The following is a 22,803-nucleotide window of genomic DNA, read 5'->3' as shown; positions in this document are numbered from 1 at the left end:
GCTCTGTCTGTACTTCACCCTCCCCTGATACTCCTCTTCCTCTATCACATCCACAATCTCAACACCAACCTGCTGCTCTTTAATGAACCAGAATGATTTTGTCACTGTGTGTCCTCCAGGGTATTTATAAGAGTAGGAGAGATCAACAGATGAACGGTTCAGAGCACACACACATGTTCAGGAATGTAAGTCACACCCCAAAACTCTAAAAAATAATAAGTGAATTATCTTGCTTTTAAGAACATTTGTATCTTAAACAAATTGTACTAATATAGCTAATATTGAATAATGCTGATGTTTGGGATTAACATTTAGTTCAAATCAACTTACACACTGTAGGAGAGCGGTGTTCGCTGCCAACCATCCTACAGGAGAAATTGCCTTGATTATCCAAAATGGTGGAGTTGAGTACAATGGAGGCACCATGTCTATAATCCCAAAACACTCCGTTCCAGTACCAGTTGGACCAAAGGGCCTCAGTGATATTGCAGGTGAAGCTACAGGTCAGTTTCACCTCTCTCTGTCCTACAGTCTCAGGATCCACCTTCACCTGCAGGTCTACACACACATCATGGACACAAGAAAGATTTATGTGTGAGAAAGAAGATGGTGGGTGTATTTGTGTAAAAGTGAGGAAGTGTGGAGGAGGGAAAGACTTTAATTTTGTAAATGTCTATAAATCATCTGTGGTTACACAGCTCTGAGAACTACACAAAATTGTTCCTAATATGACATTAAACTTTCAGTGCGAAAATTCTAAATTTGTTAATTCTGGGATTGAATGTGTTGTTAGGAAGATTTGTGCATACAGTAAAAGCAGGTGGTCAGAGACCCAGTCCCAAACATAGTAATTGAAACCTTGAAGAATGGTCTCTTTAAGGCACCACAGAGTTTAAAGGGCAACATTTTAGTTTTGAGAAATTTCATTAAAGGTTGTCCAGAGTGGACAGTAATGAAGGACTGACACAGATGTTTGTCCCCATGTGCTGATGATGTATAATGTGTTTATGGATGAGTGTGTGTTGTGTGTTATTACCTGTGACAGTGAGAGTAACTCCAGATGAAGCAGATATCCACTCATCCCCCTGTGTTCTAAATCTGAAGTTATAAACTCCAGAGTCACTTCCTCTCACATTCTTCATTGTCAGTGTACAGTTATTCCTCAATGTGCTTATAGACACTCGTCCTGAATACTGTGGGTTTGTACTCAGGTCTTGTGGTTCTCCATCAGATCTCTGGACTTGATACCACTGTCCCTCTGTGATACTAGAATAAGATGTTGAGCAGGGGATTTTGACAGTAGAGTCAATAACGGCACAGAGACTCTGAGAGGAGAGAATTACACTGTTATGAGCTCCTGGAACACACACACACACACACACACATACACACACACACACACACACACACACACACACACACATACAGATGGGATTGTACACACATTTGCTAAACTCTCTGGTCTAACAGACAGAGTGAAATTTCTATTGGTCTATTCTGAACCAAACATGGAGAGATATCACCACAAAGGAACAGAACACAGTTTAATACAGTTCACGTACTCAATGTAGAACTTAATACAATTTAGAATAGACAAACACAGCAACTATAAATTTTTAAAAAGTGTAGGAAGTAGATCTGTCACGGTAAGTGAGAAGAAGCAGGATGCTGAGACGAGAGACGACTATATTACGTATTTATTAAGCACACTACAGTTAATCATATAAACGGTGTAGTGGGGATAAAGCCAAGAAATAACTGACAAAGACATGAACAACTTAAATACATCAACATAAACAAGACATGAACTACATGCTCTCATGCCTGGCTCCTCCTGTAACGTGGAGCAAACACACACCGTAAGAACACAGAGGGAGAGGTGTTAGACGGAAAATACTCAACGGAAAATACTCAACAACATACTGCTGATTGCATTTATTTTCTCTGGTACTGACTTGGGAGACCCCCCCCCCCCCCCCTCCAAGACCCATCCGAGCCAGCCCTGACACCTCTTCTATCCTCACAGTCTAGTCTCAGTGTTTTTCCCTTCCCTCCCCTCATTAACCTAACCCCGCTCCTCATTAGCATTCCCAGATATTTTGTTGGCTTGCCTTTGTGCCCCAGGCTACACACACACACACTTAAAAAGAAAGAGGTGAAATAAACTACCACACACAAAGAGAGACGAACACACACTAACATGCCCAAAGGGAGGAGTCAGTGACTGTACCATGACAAGATCAGAAATGGGTTGAATTTTTAAATCTGTGATTATTCAGCTTACTGTAATTGTACGATAACCAACTAGACATCTGACATCACTGGGAATTTTACTGCCTCTGATGTGAAGGCATGATAAGATGACCACAAAGGAATGCGACATGGTGTTATGCTGTTCTAATATTCAATACGAACCTTTAGAATTGAATTTATAATAAAGACACAGTAATATAAAAATCTCCAGTTGAAATATGCAGGAAGTCGGAAATTTACTGCTGCAGGACGTTGTTAGAGAACACAACTGTCACGGTGAGGCGGCCCCCTACCGGTTGCCTCTGTCCACAGCGGCTGTTGTTGTTGTTGTTTTGTTACGTCGTGTGCGTCCCTCAGGTGGGCGGAGCCCGTGATCCGTCTCACCTGAGGGTCGTTTGTTTGCCTATATATGTCTTGTCTTTGTACCAGTTGACCGCTGGTCATTGTTTCCTTAATTTGGATCTATTGCACGGGTTTTTGGTTTGCGCACTTTCAATTAAACCATCCTTTTTCACTGAGAGTTGGCGTGATCGCTTCCTTTTTAGTCGCTCACCCTGCCCGTCACAACAACTTCTTTGCTGTTATTCAAATTTAAGAATTTTCTCTGGTACATTTTCATATACCCCGGCCCCTCCCTTTTGGGCGTGTGTTTACATTGTCCACGTGTAATCGTCTGCGTCTGTGGATCTTCGTGGTTGTGGTTATGTCTTGTGATAATCTCTCTCACCTGTGACTCGTCTCGTAATCACGTGGGGCTCATGTAGTTTGTCTATTTAATGTGCGCTCGCGCAGTGTCCTGTACTCGTCGTTGTTTAATGTATACACGTCTCTGTTCATGTTTAGTGTTACCCGTGCGCTATACGCGCTATTTTCGTATACATATTAAAAGTGACGTCTGCTGCAAGAAGGATTTGTGTCTCGTCCTTGACGCCGCACCCACCGTCACACAAGTAACTTATATTTCTCAAGTATCTTCATATATTTTGGCTATGACCAACTCTTATCAAGTGTTTCCAGGCTATGAATTAATGATTAAAATCTTAACTAAACCTGTTAGGTTCCCACAAATGAATATCAAAACAGAAACATGCATGTACATAAATTAGTAGAAAATAAAGAAAACATTAAAAGTTTACCTGCCAGTAACATGAGGATTGCTGCCATCATAATATTTCCTGATGTTTGTAAAGACATGGTGAGATCACTGTTCACACAGAACTGATACACGGAGCTCCAGTAAGTCGTGACTTTAGACTAAATGTTTCTGCTAAATGATCAAAGAAGAATCCTTAAATGAAGGCATGTGCTGCTTTGCTCTGTTACTGAGTATAATGACCGTGACCTCAGTCCTGCTGCCCCTCACCCATCCTACACTTGGACATTGTGATCTTGGTCACTGTCATACAGCAAAGATACGGAAGGTGTGTTGTATATTTAACACAGCATTCTGTCATCACCCCTCCCCCTTTACATTACAGCCTCTTCCTGGTACTCTCCTCAAGAACACAAAACACATTCAAGTGTGATAACATATTTTTCTTCTTAATTTTTGTATATATTTGTTTTCTGTCCTGACCTGGTATGGGGTTTGGCCTCTCCTGTGTCCTGCATCATCTATTACACCAGATGACATATCACTCTTGTCAGCATCCCAGAGATCAGACTGAAGTTTGATCAGACTGCCTGATAATGGCACTCTGGGTATTTTGCTACAGCAGAGGGATCCTAAATGATATATTTTGTCTTCATTATTGTTCAGAGCCCTTAATCACATATTTGAACCCAGAGTTTCACACAGCAGAAATTGTGAGTATATGTAGGTTCAGTGTCATGAAACAGGATGTCATTGGGCCTATTAATAAGAAAAAAGCTTATCTTACACTATCAGTAGAGTCTGAATAAGTCAAGTGTGGCGCTAGACATTTATACCACTTTAGTCTTAAACACATGCCCAGATCCTACCACATATACTGCACATATACTGTGGCATGCACTCACTTAACATAGGGCCACGCAAATCTACAATAACATGATATTTACAGCTTGTTTATTAAAAATACTTTTCAGTAAAAGTCAACAACAGAAACTCCAATAACTCCAATAAACTCCAAATGATAGTCCAATGAAGGTAAATTAAAAACCAGGACATTTACTCACTTAAAAAAGAAAAACCTGGGTTGCCCGGGATAGGACGTGAAATATGAACGTTTGGTCACCCTACTGTAGGGAGGGTCTGTATGCTAGCAGTGCACTGTAGGGAGGGTCTGTATGTTAGCAATGCTTTGTAGGCAGGGTCTGTATGCTAGCAGTGCTCTCTAGGGAGGATCTGTATGCTAGCAGTGTGCTGTAGGGAGGATCTGTATGCTAGCAGTGTGCTGTAGGGTCCTTTCTCTGTCTTTAGTAGGGCCTTCACATCTTTCACAGGGTGCTGTGCTTTGTTAGAGATTTGGGAGAATCATGTGTCACTAGTCAGATGTATAAAGTCATTATCTTTAAAAGTTCAGTAAAGAATGTTAGTGATAGATCATTGGCTACACACTGCCATGGTTGTAAAGGGAGGAGTATCTATAGTGACTTTGGGCCATCGGTTGTTAAACACACAGCACAAGTCATTAGATTTAGACTAACAGGTATCACAGTGATTGTTGAGCCGCTGCCCTGCTCACTAAGTCACTAATGCATGAGGGGGAAGAACTGTGTCTTCAGGTCAGATGTCTTCAAACAGGATCTTAGTGGGCATATAGATGAGAGGGGAGCTCATGTAGTATAAATATAGACTCATGACATTTGTACCACTTTAGTGTTAACAATGTCAGCTGCAGACCAAACGCAGAGCTGCTGTAGTTACCATGTAAGAGAAGATAAATGGATTTAATTTTATTTCATAAACACTATGGTGAATAAAAATGTTTGGAACAACTCTAGTTTAACCAGCTTTGATGATGAAAGAGAAAGTCCACAGTGTATCACTTCAATGATGTCTGTTATAGAAAGGGCTGAGGAATCAGACGACTGTGGCCCTGGGGGTGGTAACCACGGAAGTGGTAACAGGGCTGGACCATGGTAATAGGTAACGGTGGTAACAGGGCTGGACCATGGAAACAGGTAACAGGGTGGTAACAGGGACCATGGCCAGAGTAGGAGGCAGGGTGACACCAGAATGGTGAGTGGGACAGGGACAGGACTCTGACGGGTAGAAGAATAGATACAAAAGGAGCAATGGAGACAGCCAATGGGACTGTGATGAGGACAGGGATCATAACTGACACAGTGATGAAGACGGGGGAGCTACCCATGAGGCCAGGATGTGTAAAGGGACCAGGGCCCAGTGTCAGGATGGGAAAATAGCTGGCTGGGCAGTCCAGGTGCACCAGTGGCAACATGCGGGGTGGTGCACCTGCAGACACAGAAGTCCCTCTCCTCAACATTTCATGGGGATCTCCCTCCTTCAGGCCAGCTTTACCCACTGTTTTTGGGCAATACAGCAGGCAGGGCATCCACCCATGAAACCTCACTTTCATCCACCCATGAAAGCCTATTATCATCCACCCATGAAACCCCATTTTGATGCAGGTTTTTCAAGTGATGTTTTACATTTTGTTTCTGTTTACATGCTTGAGGCCTGTATGGACACAGAATGAATGAATGAATGAAGGTGCACGTATATGCACCTTTGCCTGAACTCAGCTTTTATCCAGTCAGCACACCTGTGAGAAGTGACAGCCCATTGTGAACAGCATTCTCTCCACCAGAAACCACAGCCCCCTGGAGAACTGCTCTGGGAGCACGAAGGGGAGGGAGGGCACAACTAACACATGAATGAATGAATGAATGAATCTTCAACTTATATAGCGCCTTTCTATATACTCAAGGTCGCTTTACAATTTTAACACAGGTACAACCAATCACACTCCGGCGAGAAGCGGCAGCCAATTGCGCACAGCGTACTCTCTACCGGGATCCACAGCCCCCTGGGGGACTGAATGGGGTGCAGGAAGGGGAGAGAGGACAGACCCTAGTGGCAGAGCACCACTGGGCATACAAGCACACACACTCAGACAATTGCTTTTTATTGGACATGAAGGGACAAAGACACACACTCAGGGAGAATTTGTCAGGGAATCAGGGACTGCCAATTTACCTAATCTCCATGTTTTTGGACTGTGGGATGAAACCGGAGGCCCCGGAGGAAACCCACACAGACACGGGGAGAACATGGAAACTCCATTCAGATAGGGACTTGAACCCAAGACCTCAGTGCTGAGAGGCAAACGTGCTAACCATCAAGCCACCGCCTCCTAAAGCAACCCATTGGTGGGCTGGTGAAGCCATCTCGTTTCCCTTAAAGGAGACGTTGTGATGTAATCCAGTTCAAGAAGTGTAATTGGCCACAGGGAGCCACCGCGTTTGCCGTGGTTATAGCTGCTCACCTACATTTCAGGCCATAAACTCTGGAACACTATACCTGCTGTTACGTGCACAGATCACATGTTGTGTTTTGCTCTTCCTGTCATCTAACGTACATAGGTGGACTCGTTGCTGCCAATCGTCATCTGGACATGCACAATCAACATCGGTGTGTTCCACCAATCGGGTTTTGAAATGGCTTCATCAGCCCACCAATGGGTTGCTTTAGGAGGCGGGCATTCTTGGATAAAGGATGGATACATGGACAGACAAGAGAGAGAGAGAAACACTCCTGACCGACATTCAGCAGAGATTTATCAGCGTAAAGTAGACGGGGGGATGTAGTGTGCATATAGGAAGCTAATAGTCTGTGTATATATGCATTACATGTGGTGTGTGTTGGTGGTTGTGTCAGATCTTTGCTAAGTGTTTGTGACATGTTCACTGTTCTTGTGGGAGGCTACGGTGGGATAGGTTAGTTTCTTTTGTTTGTAGTTATTTCTGTTGTATAGGTGTGTTAGGAAAGGGGGCAGGCATCACATTTCTATGTGTAGCCTATGGGAAAGGTAACACACAGGACACATATTAATAGGGGTTCTTTTATTTTGCTTGTTGTTTAGTTTGAGAGAGAACATTTTTTCTCTCTCCCCTTTTTTCCCTAAAAATACGGCAGTGGGTCTACTGTACAACAAAACAAAATAAATAAAACAAATGTTACCATTATCAATATTGTGTAATCAATATCAACCCACTAGGTAATATAAAATAAAACACTTACATCTCAGGTACTTTAGAAACTTCATCTGCACAGTACGGAATCCACACAAAACGTCTACAGCTGTTTAAATAAAAGTTACCTAAAAGAAATTGACAGCCAACAACACAGATCCATCACGTTAGCAAAGTGTAAGCACACTATTCCACCTGGCTACATATGTTTTGTTAGGTTTAGAGGTTTGCTAGGTAGGAAAGACTTTTTTTTTTCATTGATTTGATGCCACCCGTATCCCACCATATAGGTCAATACATGGGTAAACAGAACGTTTATTGGCAGTTACATCTAGCCTGTTGAGCGGTTATGACTTTTATTAGCTGTAATGTCCTGTTTATCTGTGTTATTGCATGTTTGGATCACTCTCTGGATATCAGTAAATTTTTTTCGCCATCAGTTTGTCGCTGTGTGTGTAGGTGGGAAATATCCGTGGTAACGTTGGTTTTATAGTTCACGACACTGTCTTAGGTCAACGTTATGGCTACATTTGATCTACAGGCATTTCCTGAAACAATATGAAAAGTGAAACAACATGAAAAGTTAGCGACATGTAAAAAGAATGAGTTACTTGTTATAGCTAGCCACTTCAATCTTTCTGTGTCGAGGGCATTATTAAAGAAGGATATCAGGGCTTTAGTTACACATCCTTTCTTTAGCTTCGTATAAAAGTTGAGCTTCTTGTGCCCCCTAGAGAATCACCATCGTCTGACAACTTAGAGGAGCCAGGTGAAACAGGATCAAATGGAGGGAGACCAGATCGTACCTCTGATGCACCTCCTGATGAGACTCTCTGTACATCAGACCAAATGGGACAAACTTCACTTGCCACCTGTATAGGTGAGGCACCGCCATCAGATACCAGCAACATCAGATACCTGTAACATAGTGGGGCCCTCGGACGTAATATCACCCGTTTGTCATGCACACAAAACACCAATATCCACCAAACATGCATTATGTCCCCCCCCCCCCCCTTTTTTTTATATTTCTGTTTCTAATTTTACATTGTCTAGTTTCCTCATCCCTTTGTAACAACCAATGCAACTACAACTCTCAGCACCCCACACACAGCCTGGAAGAACTCTCAAATGATCACCATTCACTCACATGTTTCTCATCACCAAACTATTGGTCTTTACAGAAATCACAGAGGACGTACACAATCATGAGCACACCAAGGCAACACTGGCAAGAAAAAAAAAAAAGGAAGACACCTTGATAAGGGGAACTCGTCCTTTTCTGCTCGACATCATATGATAAAACTACTCATTTTAGATCTTTGTTTCATTCAGTTATCCTATTTTTGTTATATGTTTTTGTGTATTATAGGTCCTATAGTGTTTAGCATAGTGTCATAGTAGGCCGGGTCAGCCCCACAGGGGAGCCGCCCACTTCACAACACTCCACCTCCCGTTCACTCCCACAGTCTCAATCACCCACTTATTAAATCATCATCTACACCTTTTTCTCATTTCCCACGTCTCTCCTTATAAGCCCACAGGTCCTACAAGACAGTGCTGTGCATTCCTTGCACTGTTTGTAGTGAGCCCTGCACGTGACGTCTTCCGCTGCCTTCTCTTCTGACACCAAGTTACAGTGAATCTTGTGCCTTAAGCACTTATTTGCGCCACGCTGTGTGTGTGCTGCGTTCCTTTTGTTTCCTTGCTCATTTCAAGTGCGTATTGTGCAATAAAAATTTAAGAAACCACGGCACCATTCACCGCATCTGCTGCTTCTGTCACCCCGTTACACATAGGATTAGAAATATTAGAATTTTTTGTGTGATTTATTATCATATATTTAGAATGATTAGATATGCAAATGAGCTGGTTAACTTTAAAATGATGTAATATTTTGTTCCTCTGGTAACCAAGCATATAGGAAAGGGAAGGAAACTAGAATTGTGCCAATAACTATTACATGTACTCCAGATATTTATACAAATTGTCCCCACACTCAATCTCTCTCACGTCTACTGAGAAAGGAAAAGGTGAGACGCGTACACAGTAGAATGTGGTACCAACGAGTACACACCACGTGTAAAAACTGTGAGAGAGGTGGACCCAAGTGCCAGTTTACGTTGAAGGTATCTTCAGTGAGAGAGAGAGAGAGAGAGAGAGAGAGAGAGAGAGAGACGAGCTCACAGTAAAAAATAAACAACACAAACCAGTCCCAGTGATCCAATTTATAACGGGGTTGGGCAGTTTAAATTACGGAAGTCTTAGTGTGATGGGGTGACAGGGAGAATGTAAAAACTGATGGACTCTGTGCGACCTTAAACAAATGGTTGTGGTGCAGTGAGAAATTAAACCCGCGCCCACAGGCAGGCCATCCAGTGCATGCACGTGTCTTGGCTGTTCCAGTCTCTTCAGGGGGACTCTGAGCTCCTCTGCCACGCTCGGTCGCTTATGATAGAGTACAGAGACAGGAGCTGTGGTATTGTATGAGGAAGTCAGGAGTAGCAGAAAAGTATGTGAGGGTGGTGCAGGATATGTATGTGAACTGTGTGACAGCAGTGAGATGTGCAGTAGGAATGACAGATGGGTTTAAAGTGGGGGTAGGACTACATCAGGGATCAGCCCTGAGTCCCTTCCTGTTCGCAATTGTCATGGACAGACTGACGGACGAGGTTAGGCAGGAGTCCCCTTGGACTATGATGTTTGCTGATGACATTGTGATCTGTAGTGAGAGTACGGAGCAGGTGGAGGTGAGCTTGGAAAGATGGAGATATGCTTTGGAGAGCAGGGGAATGAAAGTGAGCAGGAGTAAAACAGAGTACATGTGTGTGAATGAGAGGGCAGACGGTGGACAGATCCAGTTAAAAGGAGTTGATTTGGTGAAGGTTGATGAGTTTACCTTCTTAAGGGTCGAGGGTACAGAGTAATGGAGGAAGTGAAAGAGAGGTAAAGAAGAGAGTGCAGGCAGGGTGGTGTGGATGGAATAAAGTGTCTGGGGTGATCTGTGATAGGAGGGTGTCTGCTAGAATGAAAGGAAAGATCTATAGGACAGTAGTGAGACCTGCTATTTTGTATGGACTGGAGACAGTGGCACTGACAAAGAGACAGGTGAGGGAGATGGAGGTGTCTGAGATGAAGATGTTGAGATTCTCATTTGGAGTGACGAGGAAGGATAGGATCAGAAATAAGTTTATTAGAGGATCAGCACATGTAGCATGTTTTGGAGATAAAGTTAGAGAAGCGAGATTGAGATGGTTTGGACATGTACAGAGGAGGGAGGAGAGGTATATTGGTAGGAGGGTCTTGAGGATGGAACTTCCAGGCAAGAGGAGGAGAGGTAGACCTAAGAGGAGGTTTATGGATGCAGTGGTAGAGGATATGAAAGTGGCTGATGTTACAGTGGAGGACAATCAGGACAGGGCCAGATGGAGGAGTTTGATCCGCTGTGGCGACCCCAAATGGGAATCGCCGAAAGAAGAAGCACACTGATAACACAGGTGTTAGTAATCGGGTGTTGAGGACCTGGGTAGTGGCCTAGTGCTAGGACCACTTGTTAGCTTTTCTTGAGACAGAGCAGAGAAAGAAACAAGAGCAAGAAAGAGATAGGATATCAATATGAGGATTACATTACATATGATCATGGAGAGATAGGAGATCAATATGATGATTACATTACATGTGATCATGGAGAGATAGGAGATCAATATGAGGATTACATTACATATGATCATGGAGAGATAGGATATCAATATGAGGATTACATTACATGTGATAGTCAGGTGATCTCCCAGTCCCTCATCTCAAACAGGTCTACCTGTTATCCAGTCTCCCCAGAGGTCATGTGGTCTTCATTTATGTGGCAGTTATGTTCAGACTATATTCACACACCACATGCACAGATCAGTGATTAGTATTAGAGCTGACTGCCACACCCACTGTGATGTGCCTTAACTCTGTTCTCTTTTCTGGAACTATAGAAATGAACCAGGTCACATGATGACAGCATAGTTAGTAATGTGAACACTATAGAAAGAATGAAAATATTATAGAAAATCTGCAAAGCCCATATGATGAATGCTGATGGAATTTAATGGCATAATTTATAGCTTGAATTCTTCATAAAAATCAATATTACTATATTAACTGCTTCATAAACACTTGGAGTCAATGGGACAGTAATAACTATTAGAAGCAAATTAAAATAGCTGTTCAAATGGTTTTTTTATTGTATGTTAACAAAACAATGAGAAAAAATACAGAAGAAAAACAATATGACAAAATCAAAGCATCCAAAACAATAACAAATGTACAGAAAACAGCAGCGAGTGCTTAATGATACTAACTTAAAGACTGGATAAACTACAGAAGAGTAAATAATCTGGCAAACATCATCAGCAAATCTAAAACAATTATTAAAGCAGGCAGTATTTAATGACACTGATTAAAGACTGGAACTGATTGGCTAAGACTTCTTAAAGCTCCATGATTATAAAGGGGAATGAAGACGTTCCATATTCTGATAAAGGGGAATGAAGACGTTCCATATTCTGATAGTGATCAAACTCTTTTCTGGAGAACCTCTCACCACTGAGGAAGACACAAACAATACAACAAAAGAAAAATAACCAACATTATGGATCTTAAACATGAAATAAACACACACACACACACACACACACACACACACACACACACTCACACACACACACACACTTTCAACTTACTCTCAGTGTGTCATATTCAGAGCTCATGGTTGCAGGATTTAAGGCTGAGTATGTGTCACTAGAAGAGTCTCTAATCTGCTGTGGACAGAAATGCAAGTTTAAATAATTGTTCTCAGTATGCAAGATAATACACACATACAAACACATGTAGTTACCTGCAGAGTGCTGTAATCAGAGGTCATGTTCATGGTGTCTAGGGCTGTGTATGTATCATCTCCAGGTTTTGGAGCCGTCTGGAAGACAATGAGAACACAACTTTGCACTTTTCAGTAGTGGCTTTTGGTCAACATGTTGATAACAGATGTGAATTTAATACCTGAATATCTGCATTTCTTTCTGTCCCTCTCTTCCTCCTGGTGACACAAAAGACTAAAGTGTCTATTGTATTCTACAATACTGTTGTGTATTAAATATTATGAGTTCCCATTTGGAGAGAATCTTCAATTTATATCTAAATTTGGAGGATGTGTCCGTTCCATATTAATAATTTTACCGACAGCATTGTCACTCACTTCATGTGTAGAACAGCAGTGATGAGAGAGAGAGTCAGAACAGGAAGGAGTCCAGCAGCTCCCCAAACAGCAGGCTGCTCCCACCACTCAGCTGATCCCCCTTAGCACAAATACTGTTACTATCTGGACCAGACAGTGTTTCCTAAAACCCTTATTTCCATGTAATGACTTTAGTCAGTTTTACTGGCTCATGTAATCTACACAACAGAAGTGTATCAGCTCCCCCCATCACTATGTGGCAGCACCACCATTAACAAATACACAAACCATCAGAGATTAAACAATCAAGTCATCTTCTGTTTGGGTGTTCTGTGTTGTGGCCAGATGAAGACCCTGTAATGGTACAGTGTAGTTGTGACGGGCAGGGTGAGCGAAAATAAATGGAAGCGATCACGCCAAGTCTCAGGGAAATAGGATGGTTTAATATGTAAAGTGCGCAAACCAAAACCCGTGAACTGATCCGAATTAAGGATATAATAACCAGCAGTCAACTGGTACAAAGACAAGACATATATAGACGAACAAACGACCCTCAGGTGAGACGGATCGCGGGCTCCGCCCACCTGAGGGACGAACACAACGCCACACCCACATGACAAGCTGCTGCTGTAGACGGGGGCGACCAGTAGGGGGCCGCCGTACCGTGACGGATCCCCCCTCCAAGCCGCACTCCCCTCCACCGGCTGTGCGGCCTACAGCAGCAGCACACAAAACAAAGGGGCAGGCAGGCAGGGACAAGGGACACACCCCCTGTAGTCCCGGAGCTGAAACACAAAACAAACACAGGTTAGCTCACCTACCTGGGTGGGTCCCTGGACCGACTGGGCCGTCAACAAGACAAAACCACGCCCCGGACGGTCACAGGGCCCTCACGCCCTAACCGGCCTTAAGCCGCATAGCCCCACAGGTGCGAGGACGGCGGGCCACGGCTCCGTGTCCGTCCGGGGTGTATGTGTGCAGGTTACCTCCCTGGGGCGTGGCTAAATCACCTCCTGGACCTACCTCCTCCCGGAGCTGGCCCCTGCCTTCTGCTAGGGGCCACCCCAGCCTCCTGGGGAGTCAGCCCCAGCCGGGGCCTGACTTTACGAGGTGGACTCCTCCACCAAACCCAGGAGCGCCAGAGACCGAGGCCCAGATCACCCTTATCGCGGGCTGGGGAACAGCCCCCAAGGGCCTCCTGGTCACCCCGAGCAGGAGGGAGGATCTCCATCTTCAGCAGGAGCTTTTCGGACCAGAGCCCTATTGTCCCCAAACATCCGGGGGCCCCAGCCCTCTAGGGAGGGGCTCTTTCCGACTGGGCTCCGGTCACCCCACAACATAAGGGGGCTCCTGCCAGCTGGAGACCCCCACAAGGTCCAGGACTGCCACGATCCACCGCCAGGGAGAAGCACCTGCACATAAAACACAAATGCACACACACCCACACACACCAACCCAAAACACAGACGCGCACTGCCCTGATCCCCCTTACAATGGGGGAGGGGTCTCCATCTTAGCAAGGGAGTTCCACCTGCTCAGGAGAACCCCCCACGTTCCTGGTCAGGGCCTCCCTTAGGAGCGATGCCCTCCGTGCCACTCCCCGTGGCACGGGACCATCACTGGTCCACCCCCACACACACACTCAAGGGGGAGGAGCATGTGTGGAATTACACACAACAATTCACAAGCACGCTAGGACAAAAACACACAAAGACTAGACAAAAGCACGGTGGAAAACGGCAAACGGACAGGACACACACATGCGCGCTCTACACAAACAGTGGTGACGCGCCGCTCAAGTTCGCAGTCGCTCCCCACATAAAACACTAGACACACGGGGGAGCGAGGCGACCGTGACGAGCGGCGACAGCGTCACACACAACACATTCAACAATTAACACAAGTGAGCGACGCACAACGTTCCATACATCCGTTCACTCACACACACACAAGTGACCACACAACACGAAGAGCCCGACCGGGGTCGATTGCCCTGGTCACCGCCGTGCTGCACACACACACAACGTTTCAGCACGGCGGGGCTCTTCAACAACAAACAAAACACCACGCAGACAAACACTTACCACGAGACATGACCACGAACGAAGGAAAAAGCAAAGGAGACTGGCGGCTTCCGAAGGTGGCTGGTTATTCTGTGACGGGTAGGGTGAGCGAAAATAAATGGAAGCGATCACGCCAAGTCTCAGGGAAATAGGATGGTTTAATATGTAAAGTGCGCAAACCAAAACCCGTGAACTGATCCGAATTAAGGATATAATAACCAGCAGTCAACTGGTACAAAGACAAGACATATATAGACGAACAAACGACCCTCAGGTGAGACGGATCGCGGGCTCCACCCACCTGAGGGACGAACACAACGCCACACCCACATGACAAGCTGCTGCTGTAGACGGGGGCGACCAGTAGGGGGCCGCCGTACCGTGACAGTAGTGGGTAACAAAACTGGGGTTCAGTCTCCTGGGCTAGGGCTATACCAAGTTTGCACACAGAATGTTGACTGTATAACAAATATCTAATTGTTTTGATTGACCAGTGTGACATATCACAGTGACAGTCATATCTACAGGAGAACAAAATGTTTAATATGGCAGACGTTTTGGGAGAAGGACAAGTGTCCTTTAATTAAAATCTTAACAAAACAATGGATTTCTCTGAATGTTCATTGCTTACACAGTTAACTCTAGGCCTAATTAAAGAAGTGGAGTAGAATGCATGGATGATACACAGAGAGTCCTGATGCATTAAACTCAAACATGAAGGTGATGTGTATAAAGGAGGTCTAAGATACCCAAGCATTTAGAGTATATGTGTGAGTCCCGCCATCAGACTGTGACGAGCACAGAAGTCCAATAACAGAACACCACACGCGTTCAGACTGGAGAGACCATTCCTCCCAGTCACGCACTTCCAGGTCCTACTGTCAATGTCCATGTGATCACTGAAGTCCCCTAGCAGGACAATGGAATCCCCAGAAGGGGCACATTCCAGAATCCCCTCCAAGGACTCCAAGAAGGACGGGTACTCTGAACTGACATTTGGTGATTAAGCACAAACAACAGTCAGAGCCCGTTCACCAACCCGAAGGCTCAGGGAAGCAACCGTCTTGTCTACTGTACACATCATTTAAGAACACATCACACAATAGTGCACATACGTAACACATCCAGTAGGACGGTGGTGGAGTTGTGCTGTCCTAGCTGGTTGTGAGCGGTGCAGTAGTAGAGTCCACTGTACTGGGAGCTGATGGTAGTGATGCTGTAATTCTGGCCTGTTCCCAGCAGTGTGTCTGCAGCTGCTCTCTGCTTAAACCAGGAGTAGGTGAGAACAGGAGGGTTTGCATCACTGCTGCAGGTCAGAGTCACTGAATCTCCCTCCACTCTCTCTCCAGAGGGAACCATCACTGCTCTGGTGTTTCTAGGAGGATCTGAACACAAACACATTAACATCTTAACATTAAAACTACACTCTCATTACAAACTCTAAATATTTAACACACATCTTTAATGTGTAACTGGAGCCCCAGCTGTAACGTCAAGGAGAAGACAGAATGCCGAGACCACAAGACTTCTCTGAACTTCTTTATTGATGAGTGATAGCGAGACAGCACAATCATAACATGTAACACTCAAACGTCGACACACACACACACGAGCATGGACACATCAAGACACAGGATTATATACACAAATCACAATTAAGGACAAGTGTAACACATAACTAATAACACAAGGTACAGGTGACATGAATAAGAGGCAATGACACACATACACACAGCTAGGGTTAGGGTTAGGGTTCTATTTATTGTGTGCATTTAAATTCTCCTGATGCACTATGTTAGAGGGATCCACTCTGTCTTTTCCCCATACAGGTTGTTTGATTAGCACCATGATATTTACAACATCCATTTGGACAGTTTAAAATTATTTAGCATTTTATTTGAAACAAAGTGTAATCAGAAATACTTTTTTATAATGGACATGTGCCACTAAATGGTGCCAAATCCAGTTAGATACTCCAGGTTCACCTGTGTATTTTCCCCCAGTACCATCAGTGTGGAATCTGAACCTGTATGTGTGAGCGTCACTCTCTCTCAGGTGAGTGATGGTCATACTACAGTCATTCTGGGAGCTCTGTTTGTACTTCACCCTCCCCTGATACTCCTCTTCCTCTCTTACATTCACAGGCCCAACCATGGACGTAATTTTGATTTTACAAGTGGGGGGGACATGGATTCGTCGCTATATAAATATTTGGTTTTAACCGTAAAAACAGGAGGGGACATTTGAAAAAGTGGGGGGGACATGTCCCCCCCCCCCCCCCCCCCCCCCAAATTACGTCCGTGGGCCCAACACCAACCTGCTGCTCTTTAATGAACCAGAATGACTTTGTCACTGTGTGTCCTCCAGGGTATTTATAAGAGCAGGAGAGATCAACAGATGAACGTTTCAGAACATACACACATGTTCAGGAGTGCAAGTCACACCCCAAAACTATAAAAAATAATGATTGTATCTTAAACAGGTTGTATTAATATAGCTAATATTGAATAATACTGACGTTCGGGATTAAGATTGACATTTAGTTCAAATCAACTTACACACTGTAGGAGAGCGGTGTTCGCTGCCAAACATCCTACAGGAGAAATTGCCCTGATTATCCAAAATGGTGGAATTGAGTACAATGGAGGCACCAGGTCTATATCCCCAATACACTCCGTTCCAGTACCAGACGGACCAAAGGATCTCAGTAGTGAAGCTGCAGGTGGTGCTACAGGTCAGTTTCACCTCTCTCTGTCCTACAGTCTCAGGATCCACCTTCACCTGCAGGTCTACACACACATCATGGACACAAGAAAGATTTATGTGTGAGAAAGAAGATGGTGGGTGTATTTGTGTAAAAGTGAGGAAGGGTAGAGGACATTTTGTAAATGTCTATAAATCACCTGTGGTTACACTGCTCTGAGAACTACACACAATGATATGATGATATCAAAGTTTGATATCATATGACTAATATGATATCAAAGTTTCAGGCCAAAAATTCAATATTTGTTAATTCTGGGATTTAATGTGTTGTTAGGAAGATTTGTGCATACAGTAAAAACAGGTGGTTAGAAACCCAGTTCCAAACATAGTAATATTGAAACCTTGAAGAATGGTCTTTTTAAAGGGGACCCCGGCTGATAACATATGTAAGCCTTAATATCGTGTAATTACTATAAATTATTAAGACACGTTGTAAAAAATCACAAAACGTAGCAGATTTATTAGATTTTCTGTAAAATCCCGCTGCACGTAGGTCGCCATTTTTATAACTGCTGACGGGCGCAGCAGGTAGTGACGTCAAATGGTTGCAATGACTGGCCGTCGCGCTTGATTTATCAATGACCGCTAATGCTGTACCTTCAAGTTCAGGATCCGTAAACGAGGGAGAAGCAGTAAACGTTACATTCTTTTTATAGTCTTTTCAAAGGCTTATATATTATATTATATTACATGATATAATATTACATTACTATATTTACTATATTAAACTTTGAAAGGTTTAAACGCCAGGAGAGAATCCAGCGCATGTTTATGTTCACGTTTCTTCGTGCGGTTCTCGCTCCACATTCTGGGGCTTTTGGACTTTCTGTGTGGGAAAACTGTGGGCACTGCATTGTGTTTTAGTCTCCGTTTAAAACCAACAGCACCCGTCAACTCTCTCACCAGTCAGGCTCTACTGAATGACTCAAACGCATCGGGACTGAAGTGATGAGAGCAGAGCCGCGGGTCTTTTGGTAGCTGTGTTCGTCCACACGCTGCTTCCCAAATTTTTATCTTTGGGAAAACTGTGAAGAGTAATATCAGTCTTCCCACTGCCTTTCGACTGGAAATAACATCCAACAGCAACACAGTGTGACATGGTTTTCTTTAAGGTAGCTTAGTTAACTAACATTAACTCCTTCCAAACGCAGTAAAGTTTAGCGTGCTGCAACCATTTGACGTCATCTACCCATCAGGCATTGCGCGTCAGAAAACATGGCTGCGCCCATATGTCAAATATTTCGAATAAAAGCGTTGATTTGTAAATAAATCTGCTTTTGTGATTTTTTTACAACATAAAATAGATATTAGATAATAATCTAGATTAATTACAGCATATTAAGGCTTACAAGTGTTACCAGCCGGGGTTCCCTTTAAGGCACCAAAGAGTTTAAAGGGCAACATTTTAGTTTTGAGAAATTTCATTAAAGGTTGTCCAGAGTGGACAGTAATGAAGGACTGTCACAGATGTTTGTCCCCATGTGCTGATGATGTATAATGTGTTTATGGATGAGTGTGTGTTGTGTGTTATTACCTGTGACAGTGAGAGTAACTCCAGATGAAGCAGATATCCACTCATCCCCCTGTGTTCTAAATCTGAAGTTATAAACTCCAGAGTCACTTCCTCTCACATTCTTTATTGTCAGTGTACAGTTATTCCTCAATGTGCTTATAGACACTCGTGCTGAATACTGTGGGTTTGTACTCAGATCTTGTGGTTCTCCATCAGAGCTCTGGACTTGATACCACTGACTCTCTGTGTTACTAGAATAAGATGCTGAACAGGGGATTTTTACAGTAGAGTCAATAACAGCACAGAGACTCTGAGAGGAGAGAGTTACAATGTTCTGAGCTCCTGGAACGAACATCCACCCACACACACACACACACACACACACATACAGATGGGATTGTACACACATTTGCTAAACTCTCTGGTCTAACAGACCTAAATTTCTATTGGTCTATTCTGAACCAAACATGGAGAGAGATTACCACAAAGGAACAGAACACAGTTTAATACAGTTGACGTACTCAACATAGAACTTAATACAATTTAGAATAGACAAACACAGCAACTATACATTTTTAAAAAGTGTAGGAAGTAGATCTCTCGTGGTGAGCGAGGAGAAGCAGGATGCTGAGACGAGAGACGACTATATTACGTATTTATTAAGCACACTACAGTTAATCATATAAACGGTGTAGTGGGGATAAAGCCAAGAAATAACTGACAAAGACATGAACAACTTAAATACATCAACACAAACAAGACATGAACTACATGCTGTCATGCCTGGCTCGGTAACGCGGAGCGAACACACACCGTAAGAACACAGAGGGAGAGGTGTTACACGGAAAAGACTTAACAACATACTGCTGATTGCATTTATTTTCTCTGGTACTGACTTGGGAGACCCCCCCACATCCAAGACCCATCCGAGCCAGCCCTGACACCTCTTCTATCCTCACAGTCTAGTCTCAGTGTTTTTCCCTTCCCTCCCCTCATTAACCTAACCCCGCCCCTCATTAGCATTCCCAGATATTTTGTTGGCTTTCCTGTGTGCCCCAGGCTACACACACACACACTTAAAAAGAAACAGGTGAAATAAACTACCACACACAAAGAGAGACGAACACACACTAACATGCCCAAAGGGAGGAGTCAGTGACTGTACCATGACAAGATCAGAAATGGGTTGAACTTTTAAATCTGTGATTATTCAGCTTACTGTAATTGTACGATAACCAACTAGACATCTGACATCACTGGGAGTTTTACTGCCTCTGATGTGAAGGCATGATAAGATGACCACAAAGGAATGCGACATGGTGTTATGCAGTTCTAATATTCAATACGAACCTTTAGAATTGAATTCATAATAAAGACACAGTAATATAAAAATCTCCAGTTGAAATATGCAGGAAGTCGGAAATTTGCTGCTGCAGGACGTTGTTAGAGAACACAACTGTCACGGTGAGGCGGCCCCTTACCGGTCGCCTCTGTCCACAGCGGCTGTTGTTGTTGTTGTTTTGTTACGTCGTGTGCGTTCCTCAGGTGGGCGGAGCCCGTGATCCGTCTCACCTGAGGGTCGTTTGTTTGCCTATATATGTCTTGTCTTTGTACCAGTTGACCGCTGGTCATTGTTTCCTTAATTTGGATCTATTGCACGGGTTTTTGGTTTGCGCACTTTCAATTGAACCATCCTTTTTCACTGAGAGTTGGCGTGATCGCTTCCTTTTTAGTCGCTCACCCTGCCCGTCATAACAACTTCTTTGCTGTTATTCAAATTTAAGAATTTTCTCTGGTACATTTTCATATACCCCGGCCCCTCCCTTTTGGGCGTGTGTTTACGTTGTCCACGTGTAATCGTCTGCGTCTGTGGATCTTCGTGGTTGTGGTTATGTCTTGTGATAATCTGTCTCACCTGTGACTCGTCTCGTAATCACGTGGGGCTCATGTAGTTTGTCTATTTAATGTAGTTTGTCTATTTAACTCGCGCAGTGTCCTGTGCTCGTTGTTGTCTAATGTATACACGTCTCTGTTCATGTTTAGTGTTACCTGTGCGCTATACGCGCTATTTTCGTATACATATTAAAAGTGACGTCTGCTGCAAGAAGGATTTGTGTCTCGTCCTTGACGCCACACCCACCGTCACACAAGTAACTTATATTTCTCAAGTATCTTCATATATTTTGGCTATGACCAACTCTTATCAAGTGTTTCCAGGCTATGAATTAATGATTAAAATCTTAACTAAACCTGTTAGGTTCCCACAAATGAATGGGAAATTCAAAACAGAAACATGCATGTACATAAATTAGTAGAAAATAAAGAAAACATTAAAAGTTTACCTGCCAGTAACATGAGGATTGCTGCCATCATAATATTTCCTAATGTTTGTAAAGACATGGTGAGATCACTGTTCACACAGAACTGATACACGGAGCTCCAGTAAGTCGTGACTTTAGTCTAAATGTTTCTGCTAAATGATCAAAGAAGAATCCTTAAATGAAGGCCTGTGCTGCTTTGCTCTGTTACTGAGTATAACGGCCGTGACCTCAGTCCTGCTGCCTCTCACCCATCCTAAATTTGGACGTTGTGATCTTGGTCACTGTCATACAGCAAAGACACGGAAGGTGTGTTGTATATTTAACACAGCATTCTGTCATTTACATTACAGCCTCTTCCTGGTACTCTCCTCAAGAACACAAAACACATTCAAGTGTGATAACATATTTTTCTTCTTAATTTTTGTATATATTTGTTTTCTGTCCTGACCTGGTATGGGGTTTGGCCTCTCCTGGGTCCTGCATCATCTGTTACACCAGATGACATATCACTCTTGTCAGCATCCCAGAGATCAGACTGGAGTTTGATCAGACTACCTGATAATAGCACTCTGGGTATTTTGCTACAGCAGAGGGATCCTAAATGATATATTTTGTCTTCACGATTGTTCAGAGCCCTTAATCACATATTTGAACCCAGAGTTTCACACAGCAGAAATTGTGAGTATATGTAGGTTCAGTGTCATGAAACAGGATGTCATTGGGCCTATTAATAAGAAAGGAGCTTATCTTACACTATCAGTAGGGTCTGAATAAGTCAAGTGTGGCGCTAGACATTTATACCACTTTAGTCTTAAACACATGCCCAGATCCTACCACATATACTGCACATATACTGTGGCATGCACTCACTTAACATAGGGCCACGCAAATCTACAATAACATGATATTTACAGCTTGTTTATTAAAAATACTTTTCAGTAAAAGTCAACAACACAAACTCCAATAACTCCATTAAACTCCAAATGATAGTCCAATGAAGGTAAATTAAAAACCAGGACATTTACTCACTTAAAAAAGAAAAACCTGGGTTGCCCGGGATAGGACGTGAAATACGAACGTTTGGTCACCCTACTGTAGGGAGGGTCTGTATGCTAGCAGTGCACTGTAGGGAGGGTCTGTATGTTAGCAATGCTCTGTAGGCAGGGTCTGTATGCTAGCAGTGCTCTCTAGGGGGGATCTGTATGCTAGCAGTGTGCTGTAGGGAGGATCTGTATGCTAGCAGTGTGCTGTAGGGTCCTTTCTCTGTCTTTAGTAGGGCCTTCACATCTTTCACAGGGTGCTGTGCTTTGTTAGAGATTTAGGAGAATCATGTGTCACTAGTCAGATGTATAAAGTCATTATCTTTAAAAGTTCAGTAAAGAATGTTTGTGATAGATCATTGGCTACACACTGTCATGGTTGTAAAGGCAGGAGTATCTATAGTGACTTTGGGCCATCAGTTGTTAAGCACACAGCACAAGTCATTAGATTTAGACTAACAGGTATCACAGTGATTGTTGAGCCACTGCCCTGCTC

General features: G+C 43.5%; 1 protein-coding gene across 1 annotated transcript in view; it reads right to left on the bottom strand.

The window, feature by feature from the left end:
* Positions 1-22,803, bottom strand: part of LOC143524113 (B-cell receptor CD22-like) — a 210,241-nt gene that overhangs the window by 120,282 nt on the left and 67,156 nt on the right. The window contains exon 6 of the mRNA XM_077018258.1: positions 15,783-16,052. Coding sequence (XP_076874373.1) covers positions 15,783-16,052 — 270 coding nt within the window. The remainder of the gene's footprint in view (positions 1-15,782; positions 16,053-22,803) is intronic.

Source organism: Brachyhypopomus gauderio, chromosome 1 (assembly GCF_052324685.1).
Source record: "Brachyhypopomus gauderio isolate BG-103 chromosome 1, BGAUD_0.2, whole genome shotgun sequence".
Lineage (NCBI taxonomy): Eukaryota > Metazoa > Chordata > Actinopteri > Gymnotiformes > Hypopomidae > Brachyhypopomus > Brachyhypopomus gauderio.
Note: the sequence above shows the minus strand (reverse complement) of the source record. Positions and strands in the feature narration are given on the sequence as shown.